Source organism: Felis catus, chromosome C2, assembly GCF_018350175.1.
Source record: "Felis catus isolate Fca126 chromosome C2, F.catus_Fca126_mat1.0, whole genome shotgun sequence".
Classification (NCBI taxonomy): Eukaryota; Metazoa; Chordata; class Mammalia; order Carnivora; family Felidae; genus Felis; species Felis catus.
This window is the reverse complement of record NC_058376.1, coordinates 370,052-385,913: the sequence shown is the minus strand read 5'-3', so window position 1 is coordinate 385,913 and position 15,862 is coordinate 370,052. Positions and strand designations below refer to the sequence as shown.

The window sequence follows — 15,862 nt, the reverse complement described above, 5'->3', positions numbered from 1 at the left end:
CTGTTTGTTGGCAGGTTCTTTGCAATTTTCTTCTGAATAGCCAACAGTCTAGAGACTATTTTTGTGTCTTCCTGAATAATTACTAAGGACGAATTTATTGCAGTGACCTCGCTGGCACACACCTTGGCTCTCTGTTTGGGGTCACATCCTTCACCAAGCAGATCTGTGCTCTGGAGCACAGCCGGTCTATAGATTGTGTGTCTGGTGCGTGCAGGGGTGCACAGGTATGTGCAGTTGTGTGCACATGAGCTCCAGGAAGAGCTGAGGACACCGTGCACTCAGATCACAGTTTGAGGCCCCCAGTTCCTGAAGTACTTGCCTAAAGTAAATCTTCTTTTATTCTTAAACAGGATAAAGAGGCATTACAGGAGCAGCGTGGAGTGGTGTCCACACTGCAGTCTAAACTCGATGAGGGCAGTTGCCCCACACCTCCTGCAGGCACTTGTCCTGAGAGCCCAGAAGTCCAATTAGAGGCAGTACAGACAGCGCTCCGGCAGCGGGAGAGTGAGGCAAGTGTGGGGGGCCATGGGGGACTCCCCTCTGCTCAGGGCTGCTGGTGGCCTTCACTGTCCTTCTGTGTGGAGGGGCAGGACACCCAAATGATGCAGGAAGGGGTCTGTGTCTACTGTATATAACAGCTTGGTGTGGGCTGTAAAATGTCAGTAGCTCTTTTTTGCCGTGTACTTAAATCTTTTAATTTGTAGCTTTCATAATTATTCAGTGGACTAGAATGTTAGGTACTTTTTAATATTCTCTCTTATTTTAATGAAAGGTTTTAGACTTGAAAGAACAGTTAGGAAAGATTAAGGATGACTTAGTCAGCAAGCGCGATGAAGGGCTGCACCTGAACGTGAAGCTGGACACACAGAGCAGCCGTGCCTCCGTCAGCCTGAGAGAACTGCAAGAGGAGAATGCTCGCTTGAAGGTGAGCCGGGCAGTCCTGCCCAGACACCTGGCTCCACATCTGTGCCCGTGCCACCACCTGCCCAGGGACCACCAGCCCCGGGTCCCAGACACTGTAGGCACCGAGGATAGTCCTCTGCTGCAGGGGTTTCAGGAGATGCCTGCCTTCTGCTCCAAGGTCTGAGCCGGGGTGGCTCTAGAAGGTGTGCAGGGAGCAGAGCCCAGGGCCACCTGGACCCCGTGCCTCCTGCACCAGCCTCTGGGTCTGGTGTGCGTCTTGAGAGCCAGTCTTGTTGAGGACGCTTGTTGGAGCTCAGCGGCAGCAGGGGCACACTTGTCTGACAGTAGAAGCTGTCAAGAGAAAGTAAATGTTCACCACTTACCTATTTGGGTCATTATAGACACCCTGTTCTCGGAGAGGTGATTTTTGGTTGTTAACCCTTCCTATGAGCAGGACGAAGAAAAATACTTTTTTTTTTTTTTAATTTTCTTCCTTCCTTCCTTCCTTCCTTCCTTCCTTCCTTCCTTCCTTCCTTCCTTCCTTCCTTCCTTCCTTCCTTCCTTTTTTTTTGAAGACATTCTGTTTTAAAATCTTCTAATGCCTTAGTGTAATCATGCTTCTGAGGAGACTCAGGGTGTAAAGGAAGCAGAATTGTGATGTATTGCGTACAGAGTCCTTGCCTGTGGCACCCCCGGTCGCTGTTGGGTGCGTGACCCTCACAGGCAGTGTCACATGATGCTGGTGACAACAGGGTTTGAGGCCAATCTCAGGCATCAGGCGTCCTTCAGTGGGAAACATACAGAAAACCACTTTCGGATTGAATGCTAGTATTTACACTCATGGGTTTATTAGGGTACCGCACGTCTGCCAGGTCAGGGGACCGCTTCCCATAGTCACATTTTATTGGCGTCGCTGTGATTATTTCCACAGGCATTTCTGCAGAACAAAGAAAAGGAGATCATGTGTGTGAGCGAGCAGCTCGAGGCTCAGCTGGCCGGGATGGGAAGGGGCACGCTCGGTGAGGTAGGCCTTTCCCGGCACCCCTAGAACCAACATACCCCTCGGGGGCAAGTGTGCCGGGGGTGGGTGGCACCAGGCCTTGTCAGCTCTGCGGTGTCCCGCCTAGAAAGGGACCACTTCCCCCAGAATGGGGAGTACCACACATGTTGCAGGAGACCAGGCGTGCGTGCTCTTGGCCCAAGTGTCCACCCTTGTTCTCAGTTCTTGGCCCGCACGGTCTTCCCTCTTTGGGCTCCGGGTGCCCCTCTCTGGCCTGCCTGCTCCAGCCGTGCTACGTCCCAGAGGGCTCATCTCCGATTTAGTGCTTTACTCTTTAAAGCCACCTGCATGTGCTGGGTTTATATTTATGTGTGTGTATATAATATATATATTTGTTTATGTTTATCTACTTATTTTGAGAGAGTGAGCGAGCAAGGAAGGGTCAGAGAGAGAGGGAGAGAATCCCAGGCAGGCAGCACACTGTCAGCATGGAGCCCGTCATGGGGCTCAAACCCACGAGATCATGACCTGAGCCAAAGTCAAGAGTCGGACGCTTAACCGACTGAGCCACACAGGCGCCCTAGGTTTGTATTTCAGGTTTTCTGTTTGTGTCGTGATTGTGGCTGGTCTGTAGCACCTGCCTTTTCACGTCTGGGTGTTTAGAGTGAATAAGCCCACGTCGTGTGCTGTCAGAATCACCCTTGAAACTCCCTTCAGGTGTCTGAGGGGAGACGAGAGTCTGCATGGTGCCCAGCACAGGGGGCACGCAGGCTGGCGGTGAGGGTCGCACCTCACCAGGGCCTACCTCTGCCAGCCGTACAGTTCTCGGTGCAGATTTCAACATGGTGGATGAGTGTGTGATGGATAGCTCATATTCTCTAAACCAAAACCAAAAATTAACTTGTTTTCTTTTGTTTTCAGTATTGGCCAGATTTGCATTTGAGTTTAAAAGAATTAAATGGCACTAGTGAAACCAAGAATTGTTGTGAAACCCTCAGTTTTCAGGAAGTGAACATTGGACTATAAGAAATTAGCTGGAGATGGTAAACTGGAGCACGAATGGCTTAGTCACTAGAATGGAGTTTGGAGCTGTATTGACGTAGATTTCAATCTGATTTTCCACCTGGCAAGATAGTTAACACCTACGTTTCAATTGTCTTATCTTCAAAGTAGCAGTAATAACGTTTCTTACCTTAAAACCTTGAGGGTGACATTAACCAGCACGAGTGGAAACATTCTCCAAGGTCAGGGGGGCACAGCGCTAGGCTCGGAGCAGTCGTGGCGGCAGTGACGGCCCCATGCATGCACCTGGCTCGGTCCTGCTCTTCAGTGTTGCCAGTCCTCAAGCCTGATTTTCTTCATTTGTTTGTCTTTTAGTGTTAGAACCATGCCTAAAACCTAAAATCTCCCTTCAGTAAAACCAAGCAGATCGACGTTACTTGAATATTAAAAAAATACACGTTAAGGGTGGTGACATTAGTGTGGAGGTGCCACGGAGAGGCAGCCAGGGAAGCTCCCTCTGCCCATAGCGGTGATGGCACAGAGTGAGAGGAAGTGTCCAAACAAGAGGCAAAGTGGCCACCGTGGGTGTCCCTTCCCAAGCACTTTGGTAACCCTGATGCGGTGGGAGTGCAGCTTTCGTGTGTTTTCAGGTATTAGAGGTCATTTGTTAATTTGGTGCCACAGCTCAAAGTTGCTCCTGAACCTCAGATTAAAGGAGGGAAATTCTGAAGGTGGAACGTTTCATTCACCTCTGAACGTGCTTCTTCCTCAGGTTCCCTGTGACAGAAACTCAGAGATCGAGGAGCTGAGGTCCGTCATCGAGAATCTGCGAGAGAACCAGCAGCAACTGCAGAAAGATAAGGCAGAGGAGATGGAGCAGCTCCATGAAGTCATCGAGAGGCTGCAGAGGGAGCTCTCCCTCGGCGGCCCCGCGCCACTCGGGGCCCAGGTCAGCGAGCTGCCCGGCGACCCTGTGGCCAGCCCCGAGGCGCTGGTGGCGACGGGGCCCGCGGGCCGGCTGCTCTCGGAGCAGGAGCGCCGGCACGGCCAGGCCCTGGAGGCCCTGCAGCGGCGCCTGCAGGCCGCTGAGGAGGCCGCCGCGCGGAAGCTGGCCGAGCTGGAGCACAGCGCAGCCCTCAGGGAGGCCGAGGTCCAGGGCATGGCCTCCCAGATCCGAGCCTTTGAAGCTGCCCTAAAAGCAAAGGAAGCGAAGATTGCAGAAAGAGATTTAGAAATCGATGCTCTGAAGCAGCAGAAACTGGCCCACTCCGCCGAGCTGGAGACCATTCTGTCCGCCTTCTCCCGCTTCCGCCGTTCCCTGGAACAGCAGCCCCTGACCGCTGAGGATGAGCCCCCAGAGCTTCAGCGGCTCCGAGCGCAGTGCGTCCGCCTCAGCCGCCAGCTCCAGGTGCTGAACCAACGGTTTCTGAGGTGCCAGAAGGAGCTGGACAAGAAGCAGGCGCGAGGGGCCCCCCTGCACCCTCGTGTAGACGGCAGCTCCCAGGGACGAGGCCCCGGGGGCGAAGAGGCCTCTGATGACAAAGCGTCAGGGCAGGACGTGGGCACAGCCCCTAACAGCCGTGTCGGAGACCCACAGGTGGGCCTTGTTCCTTCCTGGTCCGCAGAAGGGACAGCCTCTGTGCATAGGGAGCTGGGGCTGGGGTGCGCTGGGGGAGCAGGCACACGGTGGTACGGGGGTGCGTTGGGGGAGTGGGGGCACACACGAGGGTACAGGGGTGTGTTGGGGGAGCAGGGGCACACACGAGGGTACAGGGGCATGCTGGGGGGGTGGGCAGGGCACACATGGGGGAGCCAGGGAGCACTTGGCACCTGCAAGAGGCCCTGACCCAGACCACAGAGCACTCTGGCTAGACCAGGGATGGTTGGATGTTCTGTCCAGGAGGACCTACTGTTCCTCCTCCTTTCTCTTTATTTTTATTATTATTTTTAAAAAAATTTTTTTTTCAACATTTATTTATTTTTGGGACAGAGAGAGACAGAGCATGAACGGGGGAGGGGCAGAGAGAGAGGGAGACACAGAATCGGAAACAGGCTCCAGGCTCTGAGCCCTCAGCCCAGAGCCCGACGCGGGGCTCGAACTCACGGACCGCGAGATCGTGACCTGGCTGAAGTCGGACGCTTAACCGACTGCGCCACCCAGGCGCCCCTCCTCCTTTCTCTTTAAGTCAATGACTGTCCTTCGTGTGCCAGGCAGTGGGGGATAGAGTTCCCAGAGGGTGGCTTCTGGTGCTGTAGAGAGAGGAATCTGAAGCTCGTGGCTCCTGGGTGCATTTCAAGTTCCTAGAACCTCAGGTCAGAACATGTGTACACAGTGGAACCTGGGGCTGCACTATTTCCTATACTTTTAAACTTCGTATCTTTGAGAGTGATTGAAGGTTTTCAAAGCCCTATGATAGGGAACATTAAATGATGCAGAGATGGCTTTGTTTTAAGAGGCTCCTTGGATTTTCCTCTCTGGACTCTATTCAGTTACTTTGTTGTTGTTGTTGTTGTTAAGTTTATTTATTTTGAGAGAGTGCAAGCAGGAGAGAGGGAGAGGGGGGGGGGGGGAGAGGACCTCAAGCAGACTCCATGCTCAGCGCAGACCCCGACCTGGGGCTCAGTCCCACAAACCGTGATGTCACGAGTCGGGTGCTCAACCGACTGAGCCACCCTGGCACCCCTCAGTTGCTCTAATTTTTAACACTCCTCTCCTGTGTAAAACTTTTTAAGTTCATTTCAGTTTGGTCCTGAGAACTCCAGACTCTCTGCCTGCTGCCCCCTGCCATCTGCAGCTTGTGTGGAGCAGCTCCCGTTGGCCCGTGCGTTGTGGGGTTTCCTGGCTGGTGCCCGTGTCACGGCGAGCACGTCCTGGCCTGCTGTGGCAGGGAGCAGGCCGTGTGTGCAGTGCTCACCTCTGGTCTTCTGTCCTTCGTGATTTAGGAGACGGGGACTCGCTGATGCCCCCTGTGGACCTTCCCTCGGGGCCCTGCTGGCCAACATGCAGGCTCCAGAGCTCCGGGAAGTCCCAGGCAGCCCGACGACTGTGCTCCGTGTGCGTCGTTCTCCCCGGTGCTTTTAGCTCTGCCTTCACGAGCGTCATCCTTGTTTTCTCCGCTCATTGCAGAGTGCAGTTAACGGTGATCTGCAGCCTGCCAAAGCCCCGGTGACGCCAGACCACCCAGGTCCACACAGACAAGACCGCGTGACGTCTGTGCTCGCGGCCTGCCAGAAGCAGCTGGAGTCTGAGCTGCTCTTGGTGAAGAGTGAAATGCACTTGAGAATGGACGACCGTGGCAAAGTGCCGGGAAGGATGAAGGTACCTGGGCACACAGCACGTGGTGCTGAGCGGGCATAGACCAGTGTTACATGGATGGCGGCTCTATTGTGTTCTAGGAGTGGTCTGTTCACATCTGTTTTGAAGTTTCCTACATGTTTTTTTTTTTTTTTTTTTTTTAGGTATTCTCTAGAAATGCACATTTCCCATGGTCTAGCCTATGAAAAATGAGCAGTTACTTCTCCCTTAGTGATAGCAGTAGGATTTAACTGGACTCTAAGGTCTGTCCCTAGGGTTTTCTGTGTGAGGACAGCTGCTCTGTGGCTCAAGGCCTTTATCACCAGTGTTACTTTGAAAGCTCGCATTTATTTTTTTGAACCTCAGGGGTTTTCCCTGCATATTTTGACTTTATGCTCCTGGCAAAGAAGAGCATAGTAATCTGGAACGCAGCAGTTTGAGCACTCTCGTCACCAGGGCAGAAACAACACGAGAGCTGACTTCTCTTTCCTGGCTGGGGGCTGCACATTGGCCCATCAAGTGTTACAGGGTCAAGGTGTTCCGAAAATCAAAAGTGGCTGGTTTAAAGGTTTTCCTAAGGGCAGTGGCAGAGTGTGATTAGACCCTGGCTCTCGAGCCTGCCAGTGTGGACGTTGCACAGTTCGGCAGGATGTTCCAGCTCTGCTTTTCTGGGAACTCTCCTGTGGCGTGCCAGGTACACCACATCCCTGTGTAGAGTCTGCAGGTTCTGAATCGTGCAGGTGTAGGCCCAGGGACTTCAGGCCAGGCCCACGCACCCGTGCCTGCGGTTTTGATCGAAGATGCCTAAATCTGGTTTTATATGTTCATCAAATCCCCACAGGAAGTTTAATTCTGTTTGGAGAGGACTTGTTCTCTAACTCTGTGTAGCAAACATATCTCCATGCCCTTTTGATAAGAACATTTGTTTGAATTTTTAAGAGGTCAACCCCATGACTATGCTCTGGTTGCAAAATTCTTGAAAGTTACACATGGACAAGGAAATGCCAAATTCATTCCATAAATCACTATTTTATATTTTTCTTTTTTTGTTTTGGGTTTTTATTCAAGTAATCTCTACACCCAGTGTAGGACTTGAACTCATGATCTTGACATCAAGAGTCACGTTCTCTTCTGGGGCAACTGGGTGGTTAAGCACCACCGGTTAGGCATCCAGCTTCAGCTCAGGTCATGATCTCGAGGTTCGAGGGTTCAGTCCCTGCGTCGGGCTCTGTGCTGTCAGCTCGGAGCCTGGAACCTGCTTCAAATTTTGTGCCTCCCTCTATGTCTCTGCCCCTACACCCTTGCGTGTGTGTGCACTCTCTCTCTTTCAAAAATAGATAAACATTTAAAAAAAAAAAAGTCACATTTTCTTCTGACTGAGCCAGTCAGGTGCCCCACAATTCTATATTTTTCAGTGTTTGCATGTAGAAGTTTCCAGACTTTATTTTCCTCTAAAAAGAAATGCTTATGTCCTCAGTAAATTACCACAGAACTAGGTTATGACAGTGTGTGTGTGTGTTAAAATACATACAACGTAAGAGTTACAGATAACAGTCATTTTTTTAAGACTTTTTTTTTTTTTTAAGTAATCTCTCTACCCAGCGTGGGGCTAGATCTCACAACCCTGAGTTCAGCAATCACACACTCCACTGACTCAACCAGCCAGGCACCCCACATCTTAACCATTTTTAAATGTACAGTTCAGTGATCCTGCATACACATTAGTGAGGTTGTGTAACTAACTATCCACTTTCATATCTGTTGTCATTTTATAAAACTGAAACTCTGTACCCATTAAACAGTAAGTCCCCATTATCCCTACTTCCCATCCCCTGGCAACCACTGACTCTGTCTCTGTGATTTTGTTTATTCTAAATATTTCATAGTGGATCGTATAGTCTTTGTCTTATTGTGACTGGTTTATTTCAGTTAGCTTAGTGTCCTTGCAGTTCACCCCTATTGTAGCCTGTGTCAGAATTTCTTTCTGTCTTAAGGCCGAATCATAGTCCATTTATATATATGCCACGTGTTGCTTATTCATTCACAGTCAGTGGGCACTTAGGTTGCTTCCGCATTTTAGCCATTGTGAAAAATGCTGCTGTGAACATTGTGTATAAATCTCTCTTTGAGACCCTGGTCTTGGTTCTTCTGGATAAATATCCAGAAGTGAAATTGCTGGATCATATGGTAGTTCCATTTTTAAATTTTTGAGGAATCTCCATACTGTTTTCCATGGTGGCTGCATCATTTTACCTTCCCGCCAAGAGTGCAAGAGGGTTGCAAGTTCTCCACGTCCTTGCCACGTTTATTATGTTATGTTGTGTTGTGTGTGTGTGTCTTTATAGTAGCCCACCTAATGGGTGTGAGGGTGTATCTCATCGTGTTGTTTTTCTTTTTAATTTTTAATTTTAATTCCAGTATAGTTAACATATAGTGTTCTGTTAGTTTCAAGTGTATCATTATAGTTTTTATTTGCTTTCCTCTAATGATTAGTGATAGTGGACATCTTTTCATTTGCTTGTTGCCCATTTGTGTATCTTCTTTGAAGTAAAATCTATTCAAGTTCTTTGCTCATTTTATTTTTTTTTAGAGGAGCCCCCCCCCTTTTTTTAAGCTTATGTATTTTTGAGAGAGTGTGAGCAAGGGAGGGACGGGTGGGGGGGTGGAGACAGAAGATCTAAAGCAGGCTCCACACTGAGAGCACAGAGCCTGACGCAGGGCTCAAACTCAGTGAGCTGTGAGATCATGACCCGAGCCGCAGTTGGACGCTTAACTGACTGAGCCACCCAGGCGCCCCTCTTTGCTCATTTTAAAATCAGGTTGGTTTTTTTGTTGTTGTTGAGTTTTAGGAGTTCTCTGTGTATTCTGGATATTAATCCCTTATCAGGCGTAGGATTCACAAATATTTTCTCATATTCTGTGCACTGCCTGTTTACCCTGGATGGTGTCTTTTGAGGCACAAATTTTTAAAATTTTCTGAAGTTTAGTTTGTCTTTTCTCTTGTTGCCCATGCCTTTTGTGTCGTATCCAAGAAATCATTGCCAGATCCAATGTTGAGAACCTTTTGTCCTATGTTTTCTTCGGAAGCTTTATAGTTTCAGTTTTAGTCATTGATCTATTTTGGGTTAATTTTTGTATGTGATGTTAGTTAACAATCCAACTTCATTCTTTTGCATGTATGTGGGCACCCAGTATTCCCGGCACCATTTGCTTGATAAGACTGTCTTTTCCCTAGTGAATGGTCTTGGCATCCTTGTAAAAAATCACCTGACCATGTATGTAAGGATATACATCTGGGCTCTCTATTCCATTGGTCTATATGTCTGTTTTTATGCCAGTACCACACCGTTTTAAGTACTGTAGCTTGATTATGAGTTTTGAAATTAAGTAGTTATAAGCCCTTCAGCTTTGTTGTTTTTCAAGATTATTTTGACTCTTTGGGTCCTTTAAGATCCCACATGAATTTTAGGTTGGGTTTTTCTATTTCTGCAAACAGTGAATTTTGATAGAGATTGTATTGAATGTGTAGATTGTTGGTTCGTATTGACATTTTAACAGTATTAGGTCTTTCAATCCATAAACATGAAACGTGTTCTCAGTTGTCTTCCTTAATATCTTTCAGCAATATATTGTAGTTTCGTTGTACAAAACTTTCATCTCTTTAGTTCAGTGAATTCTTAATTAGTTTCTTCTTTTTTGTTGCTATTATAAATTGTTTTCTTAATTTCCTATCCGGATTGTTCATTGTTCATGTATAGAAATGTAACTGATTTTTGGATGTTGACTTTATATATCCTGTGACCGTGCTGAATTGATTTATTAATTCTAACAGGGCTTTTTTGTAGAATCTTTGTTTTCTATTTATGATCATATTATCTTGGAACATACAATATTACTCGTTCCTTTCCAATTCGGACACCTTTTATTTCTTTTTCTTGCCTAATTACTCTGGCTAGAACATCCAGTACTGTGTTGAAGAGAAGTGGTGAAAGCAGGCATTCTTGCCTTATTCCTGATTTTAGAGGAAAGTCTTTCAGTCCAATACCATTGAGTATGATGTATGGTGTGTCTTTTTCATGTATGGTTTTTTATTATGTTAAAGTAGTTTCTAGTCTGTTGAATGTCTTTATCGTGAAGTGCATTTTCTGTCAAATGCATTTTGTCAAATGCATTTTCTGCGTCAGTTGAAACGATCATGTGATATTTTTCTCCTTCATTTTGTTAACGTAGTGTATTACATAGATTGGTTTTCTTATGTTAAACTATACCTCCATTCCAGGAGTAAGTGCCACTTGGTTACACTGTATAATGTTTTTAATATGGTGTTGGATTCTATTTGCTAGTCTTTTAGGATTTTTGCATCAATGTTCATAAGGGAAATTGGTATGTAGTTTTGTTTTTGTAGTGTCTTTTTCTGTCTTTAGTATCAAGATAACGCTGGCCTTGTACAGTGAGTCAGGAGCAGTTCTCTTTGTTTCTGTCATATAAAGGACAATGTAGAGAATTAGTATATAATATAATATCCTCCTTAAATATATTATATATAATATCCTCCTTAAATATGTGATAGAATCTACCAGGAACCCATTTGGGTTCTTCATTTTTTTGGAAAAGTTTGAGAAGGATTGATATTCTGTCTTAAATGTTTGATAGAATTCACTAGTAAAATCATCAGGTGCAGGGCTTTGTTTTGTTGGGAGATTTTATTTACTTTTTATTTTCCTTTGTCTCTTAGAACCTTTCTTGGTTTAAGTTTATTTTGTCTGATGTTAATATAACCATCCTGTTCTCTTTTGGTTCCTGTTTGTACAAAATAACCTTTTCTGTCCTTTTACTTTCAACCTATTTGTGTCTTTGGGTATAAAGTGAGCTTCTCATAGCCAGCATATGGTTGGATCATGTGTTTTTATCCATTCTGCTGTTCTTTTTGATTGGAGAGATTCGTTTACATTTGAAGTAATTACTGATAAGGAGTCATATGCTTTTTTCATTTTGCTGTATGTTTTCTATATGCCTTACAGCTTTTTTTTTTTTTTGTCCCTGATTTCCTGCATTATTGTATTCTCTTGTGTTCAGTTGATATTTTATAGTGAAATGTTCAAATTCCTTTCTCATTTCTCTTTGTGTATATTCTATAGCTGTTTTCTTTGTGGTTATGTTAGCGATTACATTTAGCATCCAGCATTATAACACTCTGGCTTGAATTTATACCAGCTTAACTTTAATCACATATAAAAGCTCTTGTTCCTGGGGCACCTGGGTGGCTCAGTTGGTTAAGCGTCCCGACTTTGGCTCAGGTCATGATCTCACAGTCCGTGAGTTTGAGCCCCACATTGGGCTCTGTGCTGACAGCTCAGAGCCTGGAGCCTGCTTCAGATTCTGTGTCTCCCTCTCTCTCTGACCCTTCCCCGTTCATGCTCGCTCTCTCTCTCTCTCTCTCTGTCTCTCTCAAAAATAAGTAAATGTTAAAAAAAAATTTTTAAAGCTCTGTTCCTTTATAGCTCTGTCCCTGCCCTTTTTGGTTTTTGGTGTCACAAGTACATTTTTATACCTGTGTGCCTCAAAACAAACTAATGATTGGGTTTTTTTAAGTTTTGTTTATTTTTTAACATTTATTTATTTTTGAGAGACAGAGCACAAGTGGGGGAGGGGCAGAGAGAGAGGGAGACACAGAATCCGAAGCAGGCTCCAGGCTCTGAGCTGTTAGCATAGAGCCTGATGTGGGGCTTGAATCCAGGAACCATGAGATCATGACCTGAGCCGAAGTCAGACTCTCAACAGACTGAGGCACCCAGGCGCCAATTTTTATTTTTATTTTATTTTTTAATTTCTGTACCCCTAAGTTTTAATTTTTAATTTTTATTTTAGAGAGAGAGAGCATGTGTGAGCTGGGGGAGAAGGTTAGAAGGAGAGGGAGAGAGAAAGAGAAGGGAAGGGAAAGAAAATCTCAAGCAGGCTCTGCCTGATGCGGGGCTCAATCCCACGACCCTGGGATCATGACCTGAGACAAAATCAAGAGTCGGATGCTCAACTGACTGAGCCACCCAGGCACCTCCTAATGATTTTTTTTAAATCCATTAATCTCGTAAGTTATATAGAAAAAATGTGGAATTACAAACTAAAGCTAACAATAACACTAACTTTTAAACTGATAATTTTTTTTAAAAATGTCTCTTATTATATATTTATTTAAAGTTTATATATTTTTTAGCAGGAGCGAGAGCATGCATGTGCATGAGCTAGGGAGGGGTAGAGAGAGAATTCCAAGCAGGATCTGTGCTGTCAGAGCTGAACCCAACATGGGGCTCAATCTCATGAACTGAACTGTGAGATCATGACCTGAAATCAAGAGTTGGACACTTAACCAACTGACCCACTCAGGCGCCCCATAAAAAACATGTATTTTTTAAATCGTGATGAAAGCACAATGTGGAGTTGCAAAGCACTATTACAATAGAACAAACATTTTTAGAAATTCGAGTATAATTAACGTACAGTGTTCTATCAGTTTCAGGTGTACAAAATGGTAGACTAGCTTTTATTATATTATGCATGCACTTACCTTTACTGAGATCTTTATTTTGCCACATGACTTTGAGTTACTGTCTAGTGACCTTTTATTTCACTCTGTAGCACTCCCTGGAGCATTTCTTGCAGTGCAGGTGTAGTGGTCACAAACTCCTTTAGCTTTTATTTATTTGGGACTATGTTAATTTCTTTCCCACTCTTAAATGACAGTTTTGCTTCATATTGAATTGACAGATTTTGAGTTGACAGATATTCTTTTAGCGCTTGAATATATTGATGCACTGTCCTCTGGTCTCCAAACTTTATGATGGGAAATCTGTTGGTGATGTTTTCGAGGGTACTTGTATGTGACAAGTCATTTCTCTCTGCTTTCAAGATTCTCTGTTAGTGCTCTGTTAGTATAGTGTTGATTATAATATGTTTTGGTATGTGTCTCTTTGAGTTCATCATATTTGGGGTTTGTTGAGTCTCTTGGATGTTTATATTCATGTCTTTCATCAATTCTGGGATGTTTTCAGTCATTATGTCCTCAAATAGTCTCTCAGCCGCCACCGTTTCCTCTTCTGGGACTCCCACAATGCATATGTTGGTATGCTTGCTGGTGTCCCAGGGGTGTCAGTCTGTATTCACCTTTTTCAATCTTTTTTTTCCTCAGTTGTCATCATTTCCATTTATTTTGAGAGTGTGCAAGGAGGAGAGGGGCAGAGAGAGAGAACCCCAAGCAGGCTCCTTGCTGACAGCAGAGAGCCTGATGCAGGACTCGAACTCACAAACAGTGAAATCATAACCTGAGCTGAAATCAAGAGTCAGATGCTTGAATGACTGAGCCCCCCCAGACGCCCCTTATTTGTTCTTGTTTTTTAATTGTTGTATGCTGTCTCTGTGCTGAGGATCTGCTTGAGATGTAAACTTCAGGTCTTCTCAGATCTTTTCTTAGCCTGCACCTTTGCCTGGGCACATGTAATTTCCTCTGATTTCTTCTGTGTATGCAGTTGTCTTTGAATGTTCTAGTTTTTCATTTCTCCCCAGAAAGAAAACAGAGAAAAATGCTGTGGTAGAAAAAAAGGTCACCAGCCCTTTAAATCTCCTGCAGGTCACTTGAGCCAGAGGGGGAGGGGCTGTGACAGTGGTCTCCCACCTGTTTGCACCTTCCAGATCAGAAGCAGCGGTGGGAGCACAGACCCCCCCCACCCCCATTTGTGGGATAGTCCTATGCCCACCGTGGCTCCCACACGTTGTGTGTAAGCTGCTCCGTGAGTAGGTGCACACCAGCCTGCCGAGGGGCTGGAGCTGGGAGACGGGTGGCTGCTGCTGTGCTGAGAGCTGCAGTTTCCCCTCCAAGCCTCCCCCTGGAAGTTGCAAGCCTCGGACAGACTCCAGAGTTACAGCAGACAAGGTGCTGCCGGTGCCGTTGGTGCTCAGGTGGGAGACAGGTTCCTGGGGCTTCCTGCTCGGCCACCTTCCCAGAGTCCTCTGCAGCATTCACTTTGCAGGCAGAGTTCTCAGCTTTGGTTCTGTTTTTCATGGAATTAAAAAAGCTTGAAATCTCAAGAGTTGGAAGGACCCGAGGGCTTCATCATGGAGGCTCATTCTTAATTGCTCAGACAGCTTCGAAATTGGCTGGTAAATACTTGACTCTGTAATTCAATTATTTTACTTTATACATGTTCTTTTCCACATGCAGAATAAAGAAAAACTACTGGAAGATTGTCAGCTGCAGAAAGTTGGTCTCATAAGTCAGGTGAAAGAACTTCAAGAAAAGTTGAACCGTCTGATGCATTCTGTGAACTTCCAGAACAGTGAGACAGAGGATTTCAAATTTCAGCAGCCGTTGGCATCTTCACATGCTTTAGAAAATAATTTGAGTGACAGTTCCAGTAATGGTGAAGAAACTGACAAATTGCCTCTTGTTGATGCATTTCATATTGATAAAACCACGTGTGATCTAATTGACCTTAGTGGAAATCAGGATTCATTGGTAAGAAATGAAATGCCAAATGTTCCCATGGAAGATAGGGTTGATTTGCAGGATGGATCACTTTGTTTACAAGTGAGCCTGCACAGTGGCTCCCACGACCTAACCCATACCCAGGAGCCTGGTCCTGTGAAGAATGCACTCAGGGCAATGGACCTGTCTTCCTGGAGCTCACCTGAGGTTGTCAGGAAGGACTCGACCCTTGAGCCTGCACCCAGCCTGCCCTTGACGCCCTGCTCAGATGCCCTGAGCTTGGATGCCTCTGGGCAGGACAGGACAAGTGCCTCACTTCAGGCTGACGAGTTGGACCTGCTTTGGTACCTGGGCGGGTCAGCGGCAGGAAAGGCCTCCAGGTGGGCAGAGTCTCCATTGGTTGTAGACAGGGCTCCCTCCACTGACCACCATGTGCAGCGGACGGCCGTGGTAAGTGTTCATCCCTGGGTGGTGCCCCGGTTCAGCATCTGTGGGATGCCCAGGGCCCCAGCGTGTTCCCATGGGAATGTATTTGCAGGGCCCACAGTGTCATAGCTGCGGCCATTGTTGGTTCATCTCCTGACAGGGCCTGTGGGCCAGGTGTAGGTTCGCACCCGACAATCCCCTGGTCAGCTTTCCGCAGCGCCAACCACAGTCCATTGTAATGTGAATAATTAGGACTTCGGTTATTCTTACAAACACGTACCGTGCATCAGTCCTACTCAGACACTCCCGCCAGGCCTGCGCACACTCACCAGTGCGGACTCGAGAAGTACAGTCGTAAACCCATCTTCCTGTGTAGTTTTTGTTCAGGTTCTTTGGCTGGAATCTGTTTCCTGGATTTATTTTAATAGATTATACATATAATACTAATTTATTTCAAAAACAATTATTTTTGAGATAAATCCTATCTTCTTATGTAATAATTTTGAGATTTTGCATATCCTGGATTAGATACAATAAAAACCAACTAACAGAGGACTTTGTTATTTGAGATACACGTATATTACCATACACACTACCATAAAAATTACCTTTAATCTGAAATATTTGCTGTTGACTTCTTTAAAATAATCCTGGAGAATTGTGGCTGGGTTTGTTTAAATTCTTTAAAGCCCGTGATGTCATTATGTCCACAGGTGTGAAACATGTGTTGGGTTCTGTATGGGTAAATGATAAATTCAGA

The 15,862-nt window shown here is 46.0% G+C and overlaps 1 protein-coding gene and 1 long non-coding RNA gene across 14 annotated transcripts in view; one reads left to right on the top strand and one right to left on the bottom strand.

The window, feature by feature from the left end:
- Positions 1 to 15,862, top strand: part of PCNT (pericentrin) — a 132,804-nt gene that overhangs the window by 85,611 nt on the left and 31,331 nt on the right. For all 13 annotated transcript variants that reach the window (XM_045036468.1, XM_045036465.1, XM_045036475.1 and 10 more), the window contains 6 exons: positions 351 to 509; positions 773 to 925; positions 1,835 to 1,927; positions 3,678 to 4,502; positions 6,033 to 6,224; positions 14,413 to 15,126. In XM_045036468.1, the coding sequence (XP_044892403.1) occupies positions 351 to 509; positions 773 to 925; positions 1,835 to 1,927; positions 3,678 to 4,502; positions 6,033 to 6,224; positions 14,413 to 15,126 (2,136 nt within the window). The remainder of the gene's footprint in view (positions 1 to 350; positions 510 to 772; positions 926 to 1,834; positions 1,928 to 3,677; positions 4,503 to 6,032; positions 6,225 to 14,412; positions 15,127 to 15,862) is intronic.
- Positions 739 to 3,682, bottom strand: LOC123379826. Its single transcript, XR_006584705.1, has 2 exons — positions 3,096 to 3,682; positions 739 to 1,840 (listed from the first exon to the last, which is right to left on the bottom strand). It is a non-coding gene; the product is annotated as an uncharacterized LOC123379826 (long non-coding RNA).